This window comes from Pyrenophora tritici-repentis, chromosome 1 (genome assembly GCF_003171515.1).
Source record: "Pyrenophora tritici-repentis strain M4 chromosome 1, whole genome shotgun sequence".
NCBI classification, from domain to species: domain Eukaryota; kingdom Fungi; phylum Ascomycota; class Dothideomycetes; order Pleosporales; family Pleosporaceae; genus Pyrenophora; species Pyrenophora tritici-repentis.
Genome location: NC_089390.1, coordinates 2,023,785 through 2,038,913, shown reverse-complemented (window position 1 = coordinate 2,038,913; position 15,129 = coordinate 2,023,785). Strand labels below are relative to the sequence as shown.

At 52.7% G+C, this 15,129-nt stretch overlaps 6 protein-coding genes across 6 annotated transcripts; 3 read left to right on the top strand and 3 right to left on the bottom strand.

Moving 5' to 3' along the window:
- Window positions 1-460: 460 nt before the first annotated feature.
- Window positions 461-1,550, top strand: PtrM4_008170 (Tas, oxidoreductase (related to aryl-alcohol dehydrogenase); the record flags this gene model as incomplete). Its single annotated transcript, XM_066102871.1, has 3 exons — window positions 461-512; window positions 561-1,159; window positions 1,185-1,550. The coding sequence occupies 3 exons, from the start codon at window positions 461-463 to the stop codon at window positions 1,548-1,550; spliced, it is 1,017 nt and encodes a 338-aa protein (XP_065965073.1).
- A 415-nt stretch (window positions 1,551-1,965) lies between these two features.
- On the top strand, window positions 1,966-3,348 carry PtrM4_008160 (Zn-finger protein; the record flags this gene model as incomplete). The annotated part of the gene is made up of 2 exons (XM_001930796.1): window positions 1,966-2,467; window positions 2,534-3,348. The coding sequence occupies 2 exons, from the start codon at window positions 1,966-1,968 to the stop codon at window positions 3,346-3,348; spliced, it is 1,317 nt and encodes a 438-aa protein (XP_001930831.1).
- A 384-nt stretch (window positions 3,349-3,732) lies between these two features.
- Window positions 3,733-4,514, bottom strand: PtrM4_008150 (uncharacterized protein; the record flags this gene model as incomplete). Its single annotated transcript, XM_001930795.2, has 5 exons — window positions 3,733-4,025; window positions 4,087-4,194; window positions 4,273-4,350; window positions 4,407-4,446; window positions 4,509-4,514. 5 exons carry the CDS (start codon window positions 4,512-4,514, stop codon window positions 3,733-3,735), a joined length of 525 nt encoding a protein of 174 aa, XP_001930830.2.
- A 619-nt stretch (window positions 4,515-5,133) lies between these two features.
- Window positions 5,134-5,337, top strand: PtrM4_008140 (uncharacterized protein; the record flags this gene model as incomplete). Its single annotated transcript, XM_066102870.1, has 1 exon — window positions 5,134-5,337. The coding sequence occupies one exon, from the start codon at window positions 5,134-5,136 to the stop codon at window positions 5,335-5,337; it is 204 nt and encodes a 67-aa protein (XP_065965072.1).
- A 921-nt stretch (window positions 5,338-6,258) lies between these two features.
- PtrM4_008130 (UNC45-central multi-domain protein) lies at window positions 6,259-8,715 on the bottom strand (the record flags this gene model as incomplete). Its single annotated transcript, XM_001930794.1, has 1 exon — window positions 6,259-8,715. The coding sequence occupies one exon, from the start codon at window positions 8,713-8,715 to the stop codon at window positions 6,259-6,261; it is 2,457 nt and encodes an 818-aa protein (XP_001930829.1).
- A 528-nt stretch (window positions 8,716-9,243) lies between these two features.
- Window positions 9,244-14,706, bottom strand: PtrM4_008120 (Leucine-rich repeat (LRR) protein; the record flags this gene model as incomplete). Its single annotated transcript, XM_066102869.1, has 3 exons — window positions 9,244-10,166; window positions 10,217-10,308; window positions 10,361-14,706. The coding sequence occupies 3 exons, from the start codon at window positions 14,704-14,706 to the stop codon at window positions 9,244-9,246; spliced, it is 5,361 nt and encodes a 1,786-aa protein (XP_065965071.1).
- Between the last annotated feature and the right edge of the window lie 423 nt (window positions 14,707-15,129).

The following is a 15,129-nucleotide window of genomic DNA, read 5'->3' as shown; positions in this document are numbered from 1 at the left end:
CTGATGCTGCTATTACATGACGATACCCTCCTTTCCTACACCACGCAAACGATTCAGCGGCAACGCACTAATGCTCAGACTAGTATTACTGAGCATCAGCAAAGGCGTTTACGATGAGAAATTGATCTCTATCACTGCGAAGCATACGATCGGCAATATGCCTAAAATCCAGGGTCTATTCCCACGAGTGGCTCGACGGAGTTAAGAGCCCAAACTCCCGGCAACCGCTTACCGGTATAGCGTGAGCGTCATCGCTCGCTCTGCATAACAAACATGCTCGGATCCGACGGGACTAATTTCTGTATTTAACCAACTCCAACTCGAAATCTCCCTGGAGCAGACGCACATCAAGCAGCTCAAGCAATCCATTCAGAGAACTCGTTGTATCGAACAATCAAAGATATTTCATCTGCCCCACCAGCCCACCAAACCTCACAATAGCACTCAGTCAACCATCAACATGCCTGAACTTGTCGGAAAGACAGTGGGACCAATTGGCTATGGCCTTATGGGTACATTAATAGCTGTTTGTTTCGCAATTGACTACTAACGCATCACAGGTCTCACATGGCGCAAGAACCCGCAGCCGGCCGAGCAGAGCTACGAAGCCATGCGTACTGCGCTCTCCCTCGGTGCAAACAACTGGAACGGTGGTGAATTGTACGGAAGCCCAGAGCGCAACTCTCTACACCTACTCAATGAGTACTTTACCAAATATCCCGGCGATGCGGAGAAGGTTGTCCTGTCAATCAAGGGTGGACTCAAGAAGGGCGAAATGGCGCCGGATGGCAGCCGAGAGAACGTCAGGCGCAGCATCGATGAGTGCCTCAAAGTCTTGGACGGCAAGAAGAGCCTTGATCTATTCGAGTGTGCCAGGGTCGATCCCAACACACCGATTGAAGACACCATTAGCTACATCGCCGAGTATGTCAAGGATGGCAAGCTCGGTGGTATCAGCTTGTCAGAAGTATCCGCGAAGTCAATTCGCAGAGCGCATGGCGTGCACCCAATTTCTGCTGTAGAGGTGGAGTTTTCACTCTGGGCGACGGAAATCCTCGAAAATGATGTCGCAGCAACTTGCGCAGAGCTGGGTATTCCCATAATCGCGTATTCTCCTCTTGGACGCGGATTTCTGGCAAGTATACCTCTCTGCCAACAAGTCACACTGCTAACAGTTTGTCCAGACTGGCAAGTATAAGAAGCACAGCGACATCGAGCCGGATTCGATGCTGCACCACATGCCTAGATTCCAACCCGACGTCTTCGACGAGAACATCAAGCTCCTACACGCTGTGGAAGACATGGCCAAGAGCAAGGGTGTCACACCAGCTCAGATTGCCATCGGTTGGGTGCTCGCGCAAAGCGGTACCAAGGGCATGCCTACGATTATCCCCATCCCAGGCGCGACGACGTCAGCGAGGATCGAGGAGAACATGAAGCCGGCGAAGCTGAGCGACGAGGATATGAAGGCGCTGGGCGAGATGCTAAACAAGTTCCCTCCCATAGGCGCACGGTATCACGAAGCTCAGTCGAAGTTGCTGTTCGCATAGACAATTGGCAGTCTGATTGAAAAGATTGTTAGCACTGTAATTGTAATGTAACAAGTTTCAATGTATAAGAGAGCAATAAGTCAGGTGTTTTTGTAGTGTAGAGCTAATCCGCATTTGAGCTGCCGTGAGGCAAGTCTTTGGAATTGCAGAACTCTGGAATAGATCATCATAGAGAGGGAGAAGAGAGATGGGGTAACTTACAAGCAAGTGCCATCGCACATAAAATGGCGCGAAATGTCGCCGTGGTTGTGAGGTGAAGGAGCAAAGTTTTAGTTTTGCAGACCTCAAAGGGCGGGAGGCCAAGTTAGCTGGTCCCTGCACGTCGGCTAGACGTCCAACGCGCCGGGGAGGCCATCATCACGCTCCTCTCAACGCGACGCCCATTCACCGTGTATATCCGCCGAGTTTTATCGCCATGGAATCTCCCTCAGACCTTTCCGAGTACGGCAGCGACGACTTTCCCGAGGATGTAAAGGGCCGCCATCTCAGCTACGAAGCCACTCCGGACCAAGAGCAGCGGCCCAGCAAGCGACAACGCCTGAATATCCGCGCGCCCTCTTCGCCCCCAGCACACATCAACATCATGCCGCCAGACGAGGAAGAGGAGCTGTCCGAAGACACTGATGGTTCTGTGCCCGCATCGCCACACCACCACCCGGGCATGTCGCAAGACGACGACTACGGCCAGGAACAGGTGACAGTGTGCAAATGGGACGGGTGCGCAGCGGGAGATCTCCAGAACATGGATAATCTCGTAGAGCATCTTCACGACGACCACATTGGCACCAGGCAGAAGAAGTACAGTTGCGAATGGAGCGACTGCTCGAGAAAGGGCATACCGCATGCCAGTGGCTATGCACTACGAGCACATATGCGCTCCCACACAAGAGAGAAGCCCTTTTACTGCACCCTACCAGGTACGACATGCATTCATACCATTCACCCCCAACATCTCCAACCCTCATCCTAACACCACCCCTCAGAATGCGACCGCTCCTTCACCCGCTCCGACGCTCTGGCAAAACACATGCGTACAGTCCACGAAACCGAAGCCTTGAGGCCCTCTGACCCCGTCCCCAAACACCACTCCTCCAACCCGACAAACAACAAGCAGCGCCTCAAGCTCGTCCTTAACAACGAAGCCACCAAGAAACTACCTCATGACAAGGCCTCAACACCCGGCTCCCCGTCATCCCTGCACCCACCCAACAGTGCCTCTACCGCTACCATCCCCCTGGCAGCAGCGGCTTCAGGACCCGCCTCAGACGCAGACTACAGCCATAACAACATCATCTATCTGCAAGACCTCGCCGGCCCAAATGCCCCCAAATTAGTCCAGTTTCCACCCGACATAGAGTTTACTCCAGAGGAACTCGCACTCCCAGCTCCACAACTGTTCCAACTACTGCGCCGACAGCTGCTATGGGCAACGCAGGAGGGCGAGCAATTACGCGCTGAAGCAGAGGAGTTGGAACGAGTACGCTACGATGAGTGGCAGGCCAAGGAATTGCTGTTTGAGAACTTCATGGAGGCGCAGGCGGCGACTGAGCGGAGACGTCGTGTGCAGGAGGGTCTGCCAGAGGACATGGATGGCTGGCAGTCTGTTGAGAATGATATTCTGCCATCCAAGGCTTTGCCTATTCCGCCCAGAGATGGCAAATTGCCGTGGTGGCGCGATGAGGCTGCTTTGGTGACGAGGCCGAAAGTCGAGGACGAGGCACTACAGGCCGTTGCTAGACCGCCGCCGGCTGATATCAGACAGCATGAGGATGTTACGCCGCAAGTTCCCGTCGTCTAGAATACTCAGGGCCCAAGGTCCTTCTGGCATTATTCCTTTATTCCAATGGGTTTCGGTGTCTCTCCTCAACAGTAGGTAGTTGGACAGACACTTTTGTATCAGTATGGGTCTAGAATTAGCTAAGTTGAGGGCATTTCATGATTGCCTTTTGGTGCGCTTCAAGGGAAAAGATACCAATTCGTTATATGCTTTCCATAGTGTACACTTGCTTCATCCAGGGGTTGTGCTCCGCAAACTACCAAAAAAGTTTCGAGCAGCCATGCTATTTGTTGCGTGGATCGATCCGGTGCACACTTGCTCCGGTCATGACCATGGTCCATTCTGTCGGCCCGCGTGTTTTTCAACATCAGCTCACGTCTCTCTCCTTCCTAGCATCTCTCTCATTTATTTACCCTTCCTCTTGTCCGCCTCGGCGTTCTTAAACGGAAACCCACTTGTCCTCTTGTCTGCACCAGTCTTCCTGCTAATCCTTCCATTGCTACTAGCAAACAAGATACACCACAGCGCTACCATGGCCAGGAAACCCGAGCCCAGCGTGCCGAGGCTGAAGGACATGACGCCCGTCTTAGTCCACATTGCGTAGCCATAGAAGGCGTAAATGGCGTGGAACATGGCCGTTATGGTGAGTGTAGGGAGGGCGTATGGAGCTTTTGGGTCTTCGGCAGAGGTCGTGGCGCCTACGATGGCTGTTAGCATGCTGTTCTCAAGCGTGATACGGGTGGAGGTAATCAAACGAACCTTCGGACAAGCGACTCGAGAGTGGGACAGAACCCGTAAGTAACACGGTCAGGATGCCCAATGCGATGAGCGTGAAGCCCAGGGAGCGGGAGAAGTAGACTTCAAGAGCTGTGCAGCACCTCATTAGCATCTTTTCTTTGCTATTCTTCCCACACACGTGTGTAGTCCATCAGAAGGTATACATACTAGTCGCTTCGCGCACCTCAGGCGACAACAAAGCTACAATCATCGTAGGTGACGCAATGAGCGGCGCGGCTTGCGTTGCTACATCATCTCGTCAGCATACCTCCCATGACCTTTTGAGCCATTGTGTATCTTACCCAGCCATGCAGCCGTCCCGTAAGAGTAAAAGTAGTAAACCTATTCCCTCGTCATCAGCTTTACGCTCTCTTCCCCTCTATTTGTGCAACATTTCAACATACATCCATGGCGCCTCTCGTATTGTATCTTTAGGTTTAACTGGTGCAGTGGTATGCAGGATCGAAAGCTCAAGCTTGATTGAATTCCAAAATATATAAAAGGTTTGGTGAGGAAAAAAGGACGTGTGAATTGCGTGTGGGAAGGGAAGGCAGAAGACAAGGTAGCTTTGGGTTATTGCGTTCCTGGCGGGATTTGCAGCAAGCATTCCGACACTGCTACGTCATTGACGCCGGGCTAGGGTGGGCAAGGCCGGCACGGACGGGGCGGATCACGTCAACACCGCGTGTGCGGCACCTTTTTTGGGAACGCTAGCCATGTTACGTAGGCTTGATGATCTTTTTAGGAATGTGTGGCTTCCAAGTTTGTGGGAAGTTATGGCGATTTTGGCTGGTGGTGATGCGAGGGGTGCGGGTCACGTGCGCTGTGGTTTTTGGTGTCATGTGACCGTTCATAATGGGCCAACTACATAACATGTATGAAGAGCCTTGGCTATGATAGTTATCCAAAAGCGTAAACTATTGATGAATGAAGCGAATTGCGGTAAGAAAGACTACTAGAATACACATCTTCTACACTCCCATCACTCCATTCCCAGACGGGCTCCGAACAAGCCCTCCGTTTACAAACATGCAGAAGTCCATCAACACAATCATCCCCTTCCTTTCTAACCAATCCATCCAGCACCCCAAGTCCTCCTACCCGTTTCTTCAAACCCCCACACTAATCGTCCTTCCCTCCGCGGAGCACCACCTAGGGGTACCCACAGACCTGTCAAACTATAACACGAACGGTACCGACAACGCGCCAAAGCCACGTACTCTACCCATTTAGGCAAGTAAATACCAAAAAGAACAAAATCCATCGATTTCGGTGTGGAAATACGGGATGGCGGTGTTTCGAAAATGGGGTCATGACAATGCGTTGGGCCCTGTGTGGTATGTGTGGTATAGGCTAGGGTTTTTGTGATGGAGAGGATATGTGATTCGAGATGTCGTCTTTATCAAACTTAACGATACATACCAACTGTCCACACACACAGTTACAAGCCTTATCCCATCCTATCCTATCTCCTTCCCTGAGCTCGTTACCGCGCTGACTTGACTCGGCTCGCTGCACTGACTCGCTTACTGTAACATGTCGCGGTGTCAGTATATGCAAGCACGACCACGAACCATAATATGCGCATCCGAAAAAGGTAAATGGCAGCAATGTCTGTTGATTATAGTAGCATAAATGGAGAATAAAAAGGTGCACGTGTGCATTAAATGTAGGTGGGCGCTTGTGAGTGTGTGAGTGTGGAGGGTTTCTGGTCTAAGTGGACTGGGTTGCCGTACAGCGCACTACTGGATCACACCTCCTAGGTAGCAGAACAACGAGCACTATATACTAGCAAGCCATGTTTGAACCTTAGGTGTCTCTTTGTGAACCATTTGAACACATGGTGAGCATCTAGAAAATCTGAGTTCAGAACAGGCAGTGTTACTTTGTTTTGAAGGAGATTACTTTTTCCCAAGGCATATGTTGGTATGCGAACGTCACAGGTACCAAACAATGACTGTAGTAAAGGGGATCAGAAGCTCAAAGCGGTAGTTTGCTAGATAACTGTGGATTCTGGCTATGAATCGTGGCGTTCGTAGTCTTGAACAAAGCAATTTGAGCTTCTCCTAGCCTTCCTCTCCAAACATGCATACAGCATATCCACAGCCCATTTTGCCCCTACAGCAACGTATACACAGACACGCCCTACATCATCTACTGCCCCAGCAAAATCTTCAAAGCCTCCACCCCCACAGCCAAAACTTCCTGACTCCTACTCTCCTTGAGCACGACCTTCAACGCCTCCACTGCCCCTTTACTGTTACACTTCTCTCTGCCCTCGTCGAGTTCAACAACACTCCTCAAGCAAACAACACCACGATACCGTATCGCCTCGTCTTCATCCCGACACAAACCCACGAGCCACTCAACACTCTTGTCCTGCTTGAGAAACTCGACCACGGCAAGATCGACAGAAAGTAGCATGGCTAGTGCGCCGCCGGCCGCCGATCGTGTGGCGCTATCATCCACGTCCGTCATGGCGAGCAGGAGATGTAGCCTGTGTTTTGCGCGGGGGGAAGCGTCAACAAAATTTCCGATGCAGACGGGCGAGGCCATGAGGTTGCAGATTAGCTCTGTGGAGGCGCGTCGGATCATGGTGTTATTGCTGAGTAGGAGGTCGTCGACGACGGTGTCGAAGGATTGCCGGATTATGTGGTCTTGGGTGCTGCGGTCTAGGGATGCCAGATTGGTGAGGGCAAGTAGGGCTTCGAAGGCGTGGAGTTGCCAGGTTGAGGACTCAGTGCGGGTTAGTTGGCTGAGGAGGGGCCGAATGGCTGAGGTGCTGGGGAGAGCGGCGTTAAAGACGTGCGAGGGGTTGATGCTTATGAGGAGGCGGGAGAGGGCTTGGGCGGTTGTGGCAAGTGCGCCGGGTGGGAAGGGTGTGGTGCCTGTGGTGGAGGAGTCGTTGGTAGAGGAAATGTGCTCCCAGATTTGGATGAGTAGTTTGACTGCGCCTTGTTGCGCCATGGTGCCTCTGCTTTTGGTGTCTTTAGATAGGCTCAGCAGGATAAGGCTGCTTTGTGTGAGGATCGATGGTGAGCCTTTCTTGCAAACTTGCACGAGAAGGGGTACGACGCCGGCGTCGAGGATACGTTTACATCGTACTGTGACGTTCTCGTCGTTGAGGAGTTCGTCGGGATCAGCTGGCTTCTGCACGTTGGCGTAGGCTTTCAGCTGTGCCATGCGCTTCTCTTCTTCGGACTGCAACGGCAGGTATTGTGTGATGTTGACGAAAATGGTGAGGCCACCAAATATGATGTTCTTGGGTGAGTTTGCATCGCTCATGGTTTCTACGAGGCGTTTGAGAAATTTGGGCGATTTGGAAAGATCTTCGCGGACCTTGGGCTGGAGAGAAGCGTAGGCAAGACCTTCGACGGAGTCCTGCTTGGAAGATGTGTCACCGCCAATGACCATCGACTTGAAGCTCGCAATTAGATCGCTCTGATCCACCTTCTCTGCCCTTACAATTCGTGGCCCATCTTCAGATGGTTGCTCCTCGCCCAACTTGACCAGTATGAGTGCAGCTAGGTTGGCCCGCTTCTTGTTTGGACATTCTGCAACCATGTCCTCTAGCCATTCCCGACAATGCTTGCTGATTGCTTCGCGGCAGTTCTTGTCCACGCAAGCTGCACTAATCAGGTCGAGAGTCGCTTGTTCCAGATTGTGTGACTTCTTGCTCCGCACCCTGTCCACCAATGTACTGACAAATCCATCTGTAAGGAACAGGGCGGCGGCAGATGTAACAGCAACTGGGAAGATGGCAGCTGCGGCGGAAAAGGCAATGACAAGATCGTTCGCTTCTCCCTTTTTGGCTCGAGCAGTGACAAACTTTGAGATGAGCTCTCCAGCAGTATCTGGCGCAAGCTCAAACAGCTTAATACTTGCAAGTGTAGCTTGACTGCGTAGACTAGCCGGCAGTCGGATATCAAGCGACGAGAGTATGACGTCAAAACTATCTGCATCGATGATACCCTTGAGATGTTCGGCGTAGTGAGCGAGTAGCTGCGCAATACCCTTCATTGCACGTTCCGGATGCTCGAGCGCTTCCTCCATCATCATGGCCAAACTGAGCATGAAGATATCTCTGTGGCCCGTCTTGAAGGATTCGTCATCGGGCCAGATAGCCCGGTTGAGCAACACCTTGAGCATTCCATCAATTGAGTCGTCTCCTCGCTCAAACATCTCATAGTAGATGCGTGTCGGCTGCTCCCGGATGGCTCTAGCAAGCCACATCTGAGCTCCAGGGTTTTGCAGCAACTCGCCGGACACATGATCCAAGATATCATCCTCGCCTTTGAAGTCGAAGAGAATATCCATTGCCTGTTCCGCCTCTTTCTGCGTCAACCCATGCGTTCTGATGGCTTTCAGGGCCTTGTCTCCATCATGTTCATCCCGGCTCTTGACCCAAGCTCTGCAGATACCCAGTAACTCGCTCTTACCCTCCTCTTCCTTCAGTGCCACCCATGCTTCCTTGATTTGCGGATGCTCGGGTGCAATCGTACTAGCTTCGCGTAGGTACCGAGCTGCAACAGCCAACTCTCCCGCTTTGGTGCTCTCACTTGCCTTCTCAGCAAGCTGCAACGCTCTTTCCTCCTCTGATGATGTAGGCATAGTCGATTGTGTAGTAGACGAATTCCATTGTAGAAGTCATGTGGTGCTGGATCGTTTTAATGCACAGATGCACGGGCCTCAGCGGAGCCGTTTCAGTGGAGCGCGGGGGCGGCTGATCACACAAGTGCCTTGCATCGGCGGTCTCAAAGGCGTCCAAGGCTTACATGGCCCGCCAACAACGTCCGCGTAATAGCCAAGTACAAGGATGATTTCGCTACCAATACATTTCATGAAGTCATTACAAAGAATAAACCTGGCTCCGCGCTCGAACAACGAAGCTCGTCGCAAGCCGCACCTAAGTATATGCGCCTAAAGATGCTCAGATACCAAATATCCCGCTCCAAACAAGAATGCCATCCAACTCCATGGTGCCAGCAGACCAGTAGTACAACAACCCAACTCCAGGAAAACGCTAAACCCAGATTTTTGTTACATGAAGGCGCGCCATTTTCCCAAGCTCCTACGTATGCATATGTAATTGCATGCGATATGTGCGTGCTCACGTCGCACCACTCTCACACCATTTCATTACTCAGTTTCGACAGCTGTATCTGCCCGCTTGCGCTGTATAACGCCGAGGAACAAGAGACGCTCCCAAACATCATCCTTGACAAGCACGCGCGCCTTGTCAAATGGTAATCCATCCAGCTCCTTTAGGCTTTTGCATAGATTAGCAAGCATCATCTCAGTGACACGTCGCCTAATGCGGGTCTCATAGTCCAGCCGTAGAAGGTGCTGAACGTCTGCCTCAACTTCTCCATCGGGCATGACGAAGCGGTTCCTCAACTGTTCTTCCGAGGGTTTCTGCCTAAGTGACATGATTCTGTTCTCAGACGCAGGGGCATAAAAGCGCAGCGTGAGCGGGTTATCCCGCCAGTCTAGCTTATGAAGAGTGCCCAACTTGCCCAGGACCATTGCGTTCGCGCGCAGTCGTTCAAGCTTGTTACCAACCAATAAAAGCTCGCTCAGTCGCTTAATGTTAAGGAGCGGTCGGAGATCGGTAAGAGAGTTGAAGTTGAGGTTAACCGACCGGAGGTTTGGTGTGAGCTGACCAAAGTTGGTCGGTAGTTCCTTGAGGCCCATTGATGCCAATTCTAACCTTTGAAGGCTCAACAAATGCTGCGAGATGTGCAGGCCGTATGTGGGGTTGAGTGAGAGGTATAGGTTGCGCACTTCCGTGTTCCTAACCAGGTTGCTAGCACACATCTCCATGTCTGACTCGGATTCCAGCACCTGTTCCCGGGCTGAAAAGGTCCGCAAGTGTCGAAGATGCTCTAGACCTGACACCTGCGTCAACGCATTGCCATCAATGTAGAGCGACTCGAGTTTTGGGAAGTATTTTTCGACATCGAGGTGTGTAGTTCTGTTTCGACAGAGACGGATCGACCGTAGGACCTTGCAGGGCTTCAGTGGTGTGTCAACAACAGGGAATTCGTCGATCTCGTTGTCATCTGTTACGGGTCAGTTAGTGCACCATTGGATTGACCAGGAAGAAACATACCAAGATTGAGGTGCTGAAGCTGCGGTAGGCAATGTAGGTTCCGAACTTCGAGCAACTGGTTCTTTCGCAGGTCCAAGTCTGTGAGAGATTTCCTGTCATACGATCAGCATGCCGCCTGAAAAACGAGGGAATATTTATACTCACAGGTTTGACCGAGAAAAGTCAACAATGTCAATCTCGTTGCGACCAATGCTCAGTTCCATCAGGCCATCAAGATGCAGAATGCCTTCGAGAGACTTGATTTTGTTGTTGTCAGCCTTCAGAATCCGGAGATGCACCAGCTCAGCGAGCCCGTCCAGTGCATCAATGTCGTTGCCAGATATGTCAAGGTGTTGAAGGTTGACGAGAGTGGTCCAAGAAGTAAGCCCGGTTAGACAGTTGTTTTGTGCCGCCAAACGTCTCATGGAGTACGGTATGCCATCCACTTGATTGATCTTGTTGTCTGAAACGTCAAGCTCTTCAAGTTGGTAGCACAGCTCGTCAAGACGATGTAAGCTACTGAGGTCCTTCTTACGGAGACTGACGTTACGAAGATCTTCCCAATACGGCTCGTCTGGTTCCACATCTTGAAGTGCCTTGACTAACTCCGCAGTACCTTGCGCATAGCGATCTTCCAAGGCTTTCGAGAACCGACTACCATCGTGTTTGACGACCACCCGATCTGGAAGATCAAATTCGTCGATCTGATTGAGCGTGAACTCGGGCAGGTCACTGAGCAAGAAGGTGACATCTTTCACTGGTGAAGACGGTGCAGCAACGAGTGTGTCGCGTCTACCATTTCGCAAGGGAGGTGCAGAAACATTCATCGAGAGCTGCATCCGATAATTTCTTGAAGGAGCATCGTCCAACAGTGACAAGTCGCCATCTCCGTTGAAGACAGGTAGGCGGCTGGGTGGTCCATGCGAAAGAGCTCTGGTGCCGTTCATCTGCTTCCAAGTTGACTGCTTCTTCTCCGATCGCTTTTGAGCACTTGACGGCCCCCACTCATTCTGGCGAAGCTTCTGCTGTGGTTTCTCGGGCTGTGGTTCTAGGTTGGGAACTTCTCGCTCTGCGATCGAAATCGTAATGTCACGCACCCGCGGACGTTGTACGCTCGGAGGAGCACGGTCTCTTCCCTCAAAGTATTGGATCTCGTGCTCGACGTCCTCTTCATCAGACTCTGGAATGGCATAAGTGGTAGGTGCGTGTGCTATTTTGGTACTCAAGTTCCGTGGCGCTTGTGTGCTCCAGGAAGTAGCCCGCGTGTCAGGGCGAGGATAACTCCACCCAAAATTGGAAGCCTTTGAAGGCGCGGAGCTTGTATCTGTATAGGCGACGCCATTGCCCTCACGGGTTGACGGGCGCGCTTCTTCGTCAGACTCTGGTTTTTCGGTGTCCTCAAGAATAGTCTCTGCTGTCGGCTGCAGACGAACTGGTGAGCCTGTCTTGGCATCCTGATCATACGTGTCTTCCACAGTCAAATCAGGAATATTGCCAAAAGGATCATCTTCGCTCTCATTCATGCCGCTAGGGTGCTCCTCGCGACGTTGCTGCCTGGATGGAGACTTTTGACGAACCCAGACATTCTTGTCACGGTCAAAGCTCATCCCAGCTACTTCTGGCGGAATAAGATGGGCGACCGCTTCAGGTGCAAGGGTAGCGACATGATCCGAACGGCGAGAGGCGTTTGTAACTACTGTTTGTCCAAATGATGAGCACCGCGACCGATGGGTATCTGCCGTATGTTGTGGAGAGTTCAGCTGGTTGTCTTCGTCTTCGTGGTCGTCCCGATGCCTGTTCCGGTTGTCCGTGATCCTAATGTCGTTTTGCTCAATAACTATGCTTTCTCCGGGAATGGCCGATCCACCTAGGCGTGAAACGCGGATAGAGTTTACGGACGAGTTGAGGAATGTGTCATTTTCGTGCTCTTGATATTTACGAAGATGGTTCATGATTTTTGCGTCCATTTCCTGCTTGTTGGGTTCCTTCCACGTCGAAGGGCGCCCCTCTTTGCTTGGGGGCCTATCAAATGTCAACACATTAGAAGAGGGGTCATTGCGCTCCTGGATGAGCTCGGTTTCAGCCTCCGTTTCTTCGAGACTGCCTAGTCCACTGGTTGGGCGACCTTTTGTGCGGATAAAGTCCATGATTTTCAGTGCCTCGTCCAGGAAGTCTTGTGTAGTAACAGAACGTTTGCGGGTCTTATCTCGCGATCCATTCTGCCTCCTCATACTAAAAGCGGCAATCTGGTTGGCAACTGCCTTTGCTCGGTCCCTTTCGTTGTCGGTATCTGAGAGCATTGACGGTTCTAGCTGCTCACGAATAGTGTTGAGCTTTGGTGAGGACATGATGAATGCTTCGGTAGCCTCCATGATCTCTGCTTGGATCTCCTCGCGCCTTCGCTGGCTAGGTGTGGGGTTGCGGGGCCTTAGAATGTGTCTCCGCGCTAGCGTTTCTGAAGTGGCGACGGGGTTGAAAGGGTCATGGCCAGCGTCTTTGTGGTGACTAACCACGGCTTGTATGGCTGCGTGCGAGCGTTTTATGGTGCCTGCGTCGTCATCGTTGAAGACATCTCCATCGTCGCCCCCGTCGTCTTCTACAGAACAGATTGTCCTTCTACGCTTTGGCGTCGGGTTCTTGAACGGTGACGTCGGACCTCTCTTCCCCTCGGTATACTCATGGGCGAGCTCTGAATCCTCTTCAATATTGGGAGTTGTGACCTTCCGGTGTGGTACAAATTTCGGTCGACTGGTGATTCTTATCGAGTCCCCTCCGTGACTGGACACTTGTCTTCTGGCTTTTGAGGATGTCCGCTGGGCTGGTGATTCTTCCAGATGGAATTTGAAGGGTTGCCGACTTCCAGGTGGTGCAACATCTGTTGATGGTGACTCGTCTGGTGCGGTATCATCGTGGCAATCCTCATCGGACGAAATAGCAGAAAAGTCCCCCGAGAACTGGTACTGGTTAAGCTGTCCTTCGCCGAAAGAACCGACCCTGTAGGGCGTTTTTCGGTGGAGTTGTGTTGGAAGATACTGGTCAATGTTTTGCATGCTCCTCTCTTCCACTGACGACAATCTTGAAGTCTTAGGTACCACTTTTGTACTCTCCGCTGTGCCGTCCTTGACGCTAGATGCCTTCTCGGATTTGTATTCGAGCTGGCTCAATCGCCGCTGGATACGATTACTCGTGTAGGTGTCATGCGCATCAAATAGCTTGAGAGGACTTCCGGAGTTCTTCGCCCGGTCTGGACTTAGGAACTGTTCGTGTCCTCCTCGATGGGGAGTTGTTGGGTCTGTGGTGATTTCTCGGAGAGGGTGCTTTGCGCTAGGTTTTGATTGTGCCGTACTTGTACGACCGTTTGAAGCTTCAGAAGCAGGTCTCTCGGGCGACGGACTAAGTGGCTTTCGACGAAAAGATCCTTCCCTAGAGTATCCGCCTCTTCGAAGTTCCACGTGACGTCCAACATCAGCCACATCTGGCGTGCCCGTGGGAAGACCTTCCGGCAGCGATTCATCCTGCAGCCTTGCCAGGGATGAGTCTTCACGGCTGAAGCTTAACGCGCTCTCGTCGTAAGAGGGCTGGTCAACAGTGGGAGGCGGCGATCCAATCTGTCGTAATCGGTTGGCGAGCTCGGATCCTCTGAAGTTTGGGCCTGGCTTAGCGGACTGGCTGACGTTCATGTTCGCAGTCATGGTCAGAAACACAGGGCTGAAGTTTTCGTTTTCGTATTCAATCTGGCCGCTCACTGTCCGCGCTTCCAGTGGACCTGGTCCCTGGGTGCAGACCGATGTGCCTTGATCTTGCTCTGTGTTGTCCAGCGAAGGATTCTCCTGATCTGCATGATGTACCTGCTCGTGCTTTTGTGCTGCTTGGCCTGCGCCCTTGACCTGCTGCACGGCTGGCCACGGCGGGGGGCTAGACGGCACGGTGGTGAGACTCTTAAGCAAACCAAGCCTGCGCTTCGGTTGGGCTGAGTCCTCAGATGCGCCAGGGGCTGGCTTCTGGAAGATGTTCTCCAAGCCTGTGGGGCCGAAGAGGTCGGTCTGGTTGCCGTAGCCCACACCACTGCCATTGACCAGCCTCCGCCTCCACTCCGGTGTATCCTGTGGCCCACGTGCCTTGACTGGCGACCGTGCGACGGTGTCCTGTGCTATGGTGCCATTTTGCATGACGGAGCCCTGCGATATGGAGAAGTCGGAAAACGAGACGTCGCGTGGGGCCGCATGCGGCGACGAGGTGGTCGGGACAGCCAAGTCGCTGAGGCTGCGCTCATGGCCGGCACCGCGTTGCTTTGGCGGGCGCAGCTCCTTTGCGATGTTGCGGACTTGGATCTCTGAGAAGGAGCCCGAGGATTGGCGCATGCGGGGGAGACGACTGCGGGCCTTTCCTGCGCTCTGGCTAGCCTGGGAAACCGCCGGGCTCTCTTGGTTGCGCGCAAGAGTTTCTGGCGAGGGCTGCGTGACCCATTCCTCAGAAAGATCCTCGAGCCACGGCTGTGTGGTGCTGGCCATTGTGGTTGTTGTGAAGATGGCTGGCGGAGCGGTCGCCGCTTGTCGCTGGTGTCGCGGTTGGGCCGCGGTGAAGATGCGGTGAAGAAAGTTGTTGGCGGGCGGCTACGCGTCGGAAAATAATGTGTTATCTTAGCGCACGCGGCATACTGCGTGTCTAGGTGTCTTGCAGGCTGAAAATGTCAAAACGGCGGCGTCATGTCTTGAGCGCGTCACAAGGCCGAGTGTTATCGGTTGTATCGATATACTAGGATCTACGGCATCTAGAGACATGCACGGAGCCCCCGCGTGCCGCTAATTCTCCGTTGCCCGAGCAACTGGCACCCGTTCCGCCCACGCAGATGCTGGAGCGACCAAGATGACGTGCAATCCCATCAGGGAGCCGAACCCGATCGGCCGCTATTGCATCTGAGCGAGCGCTTGGAT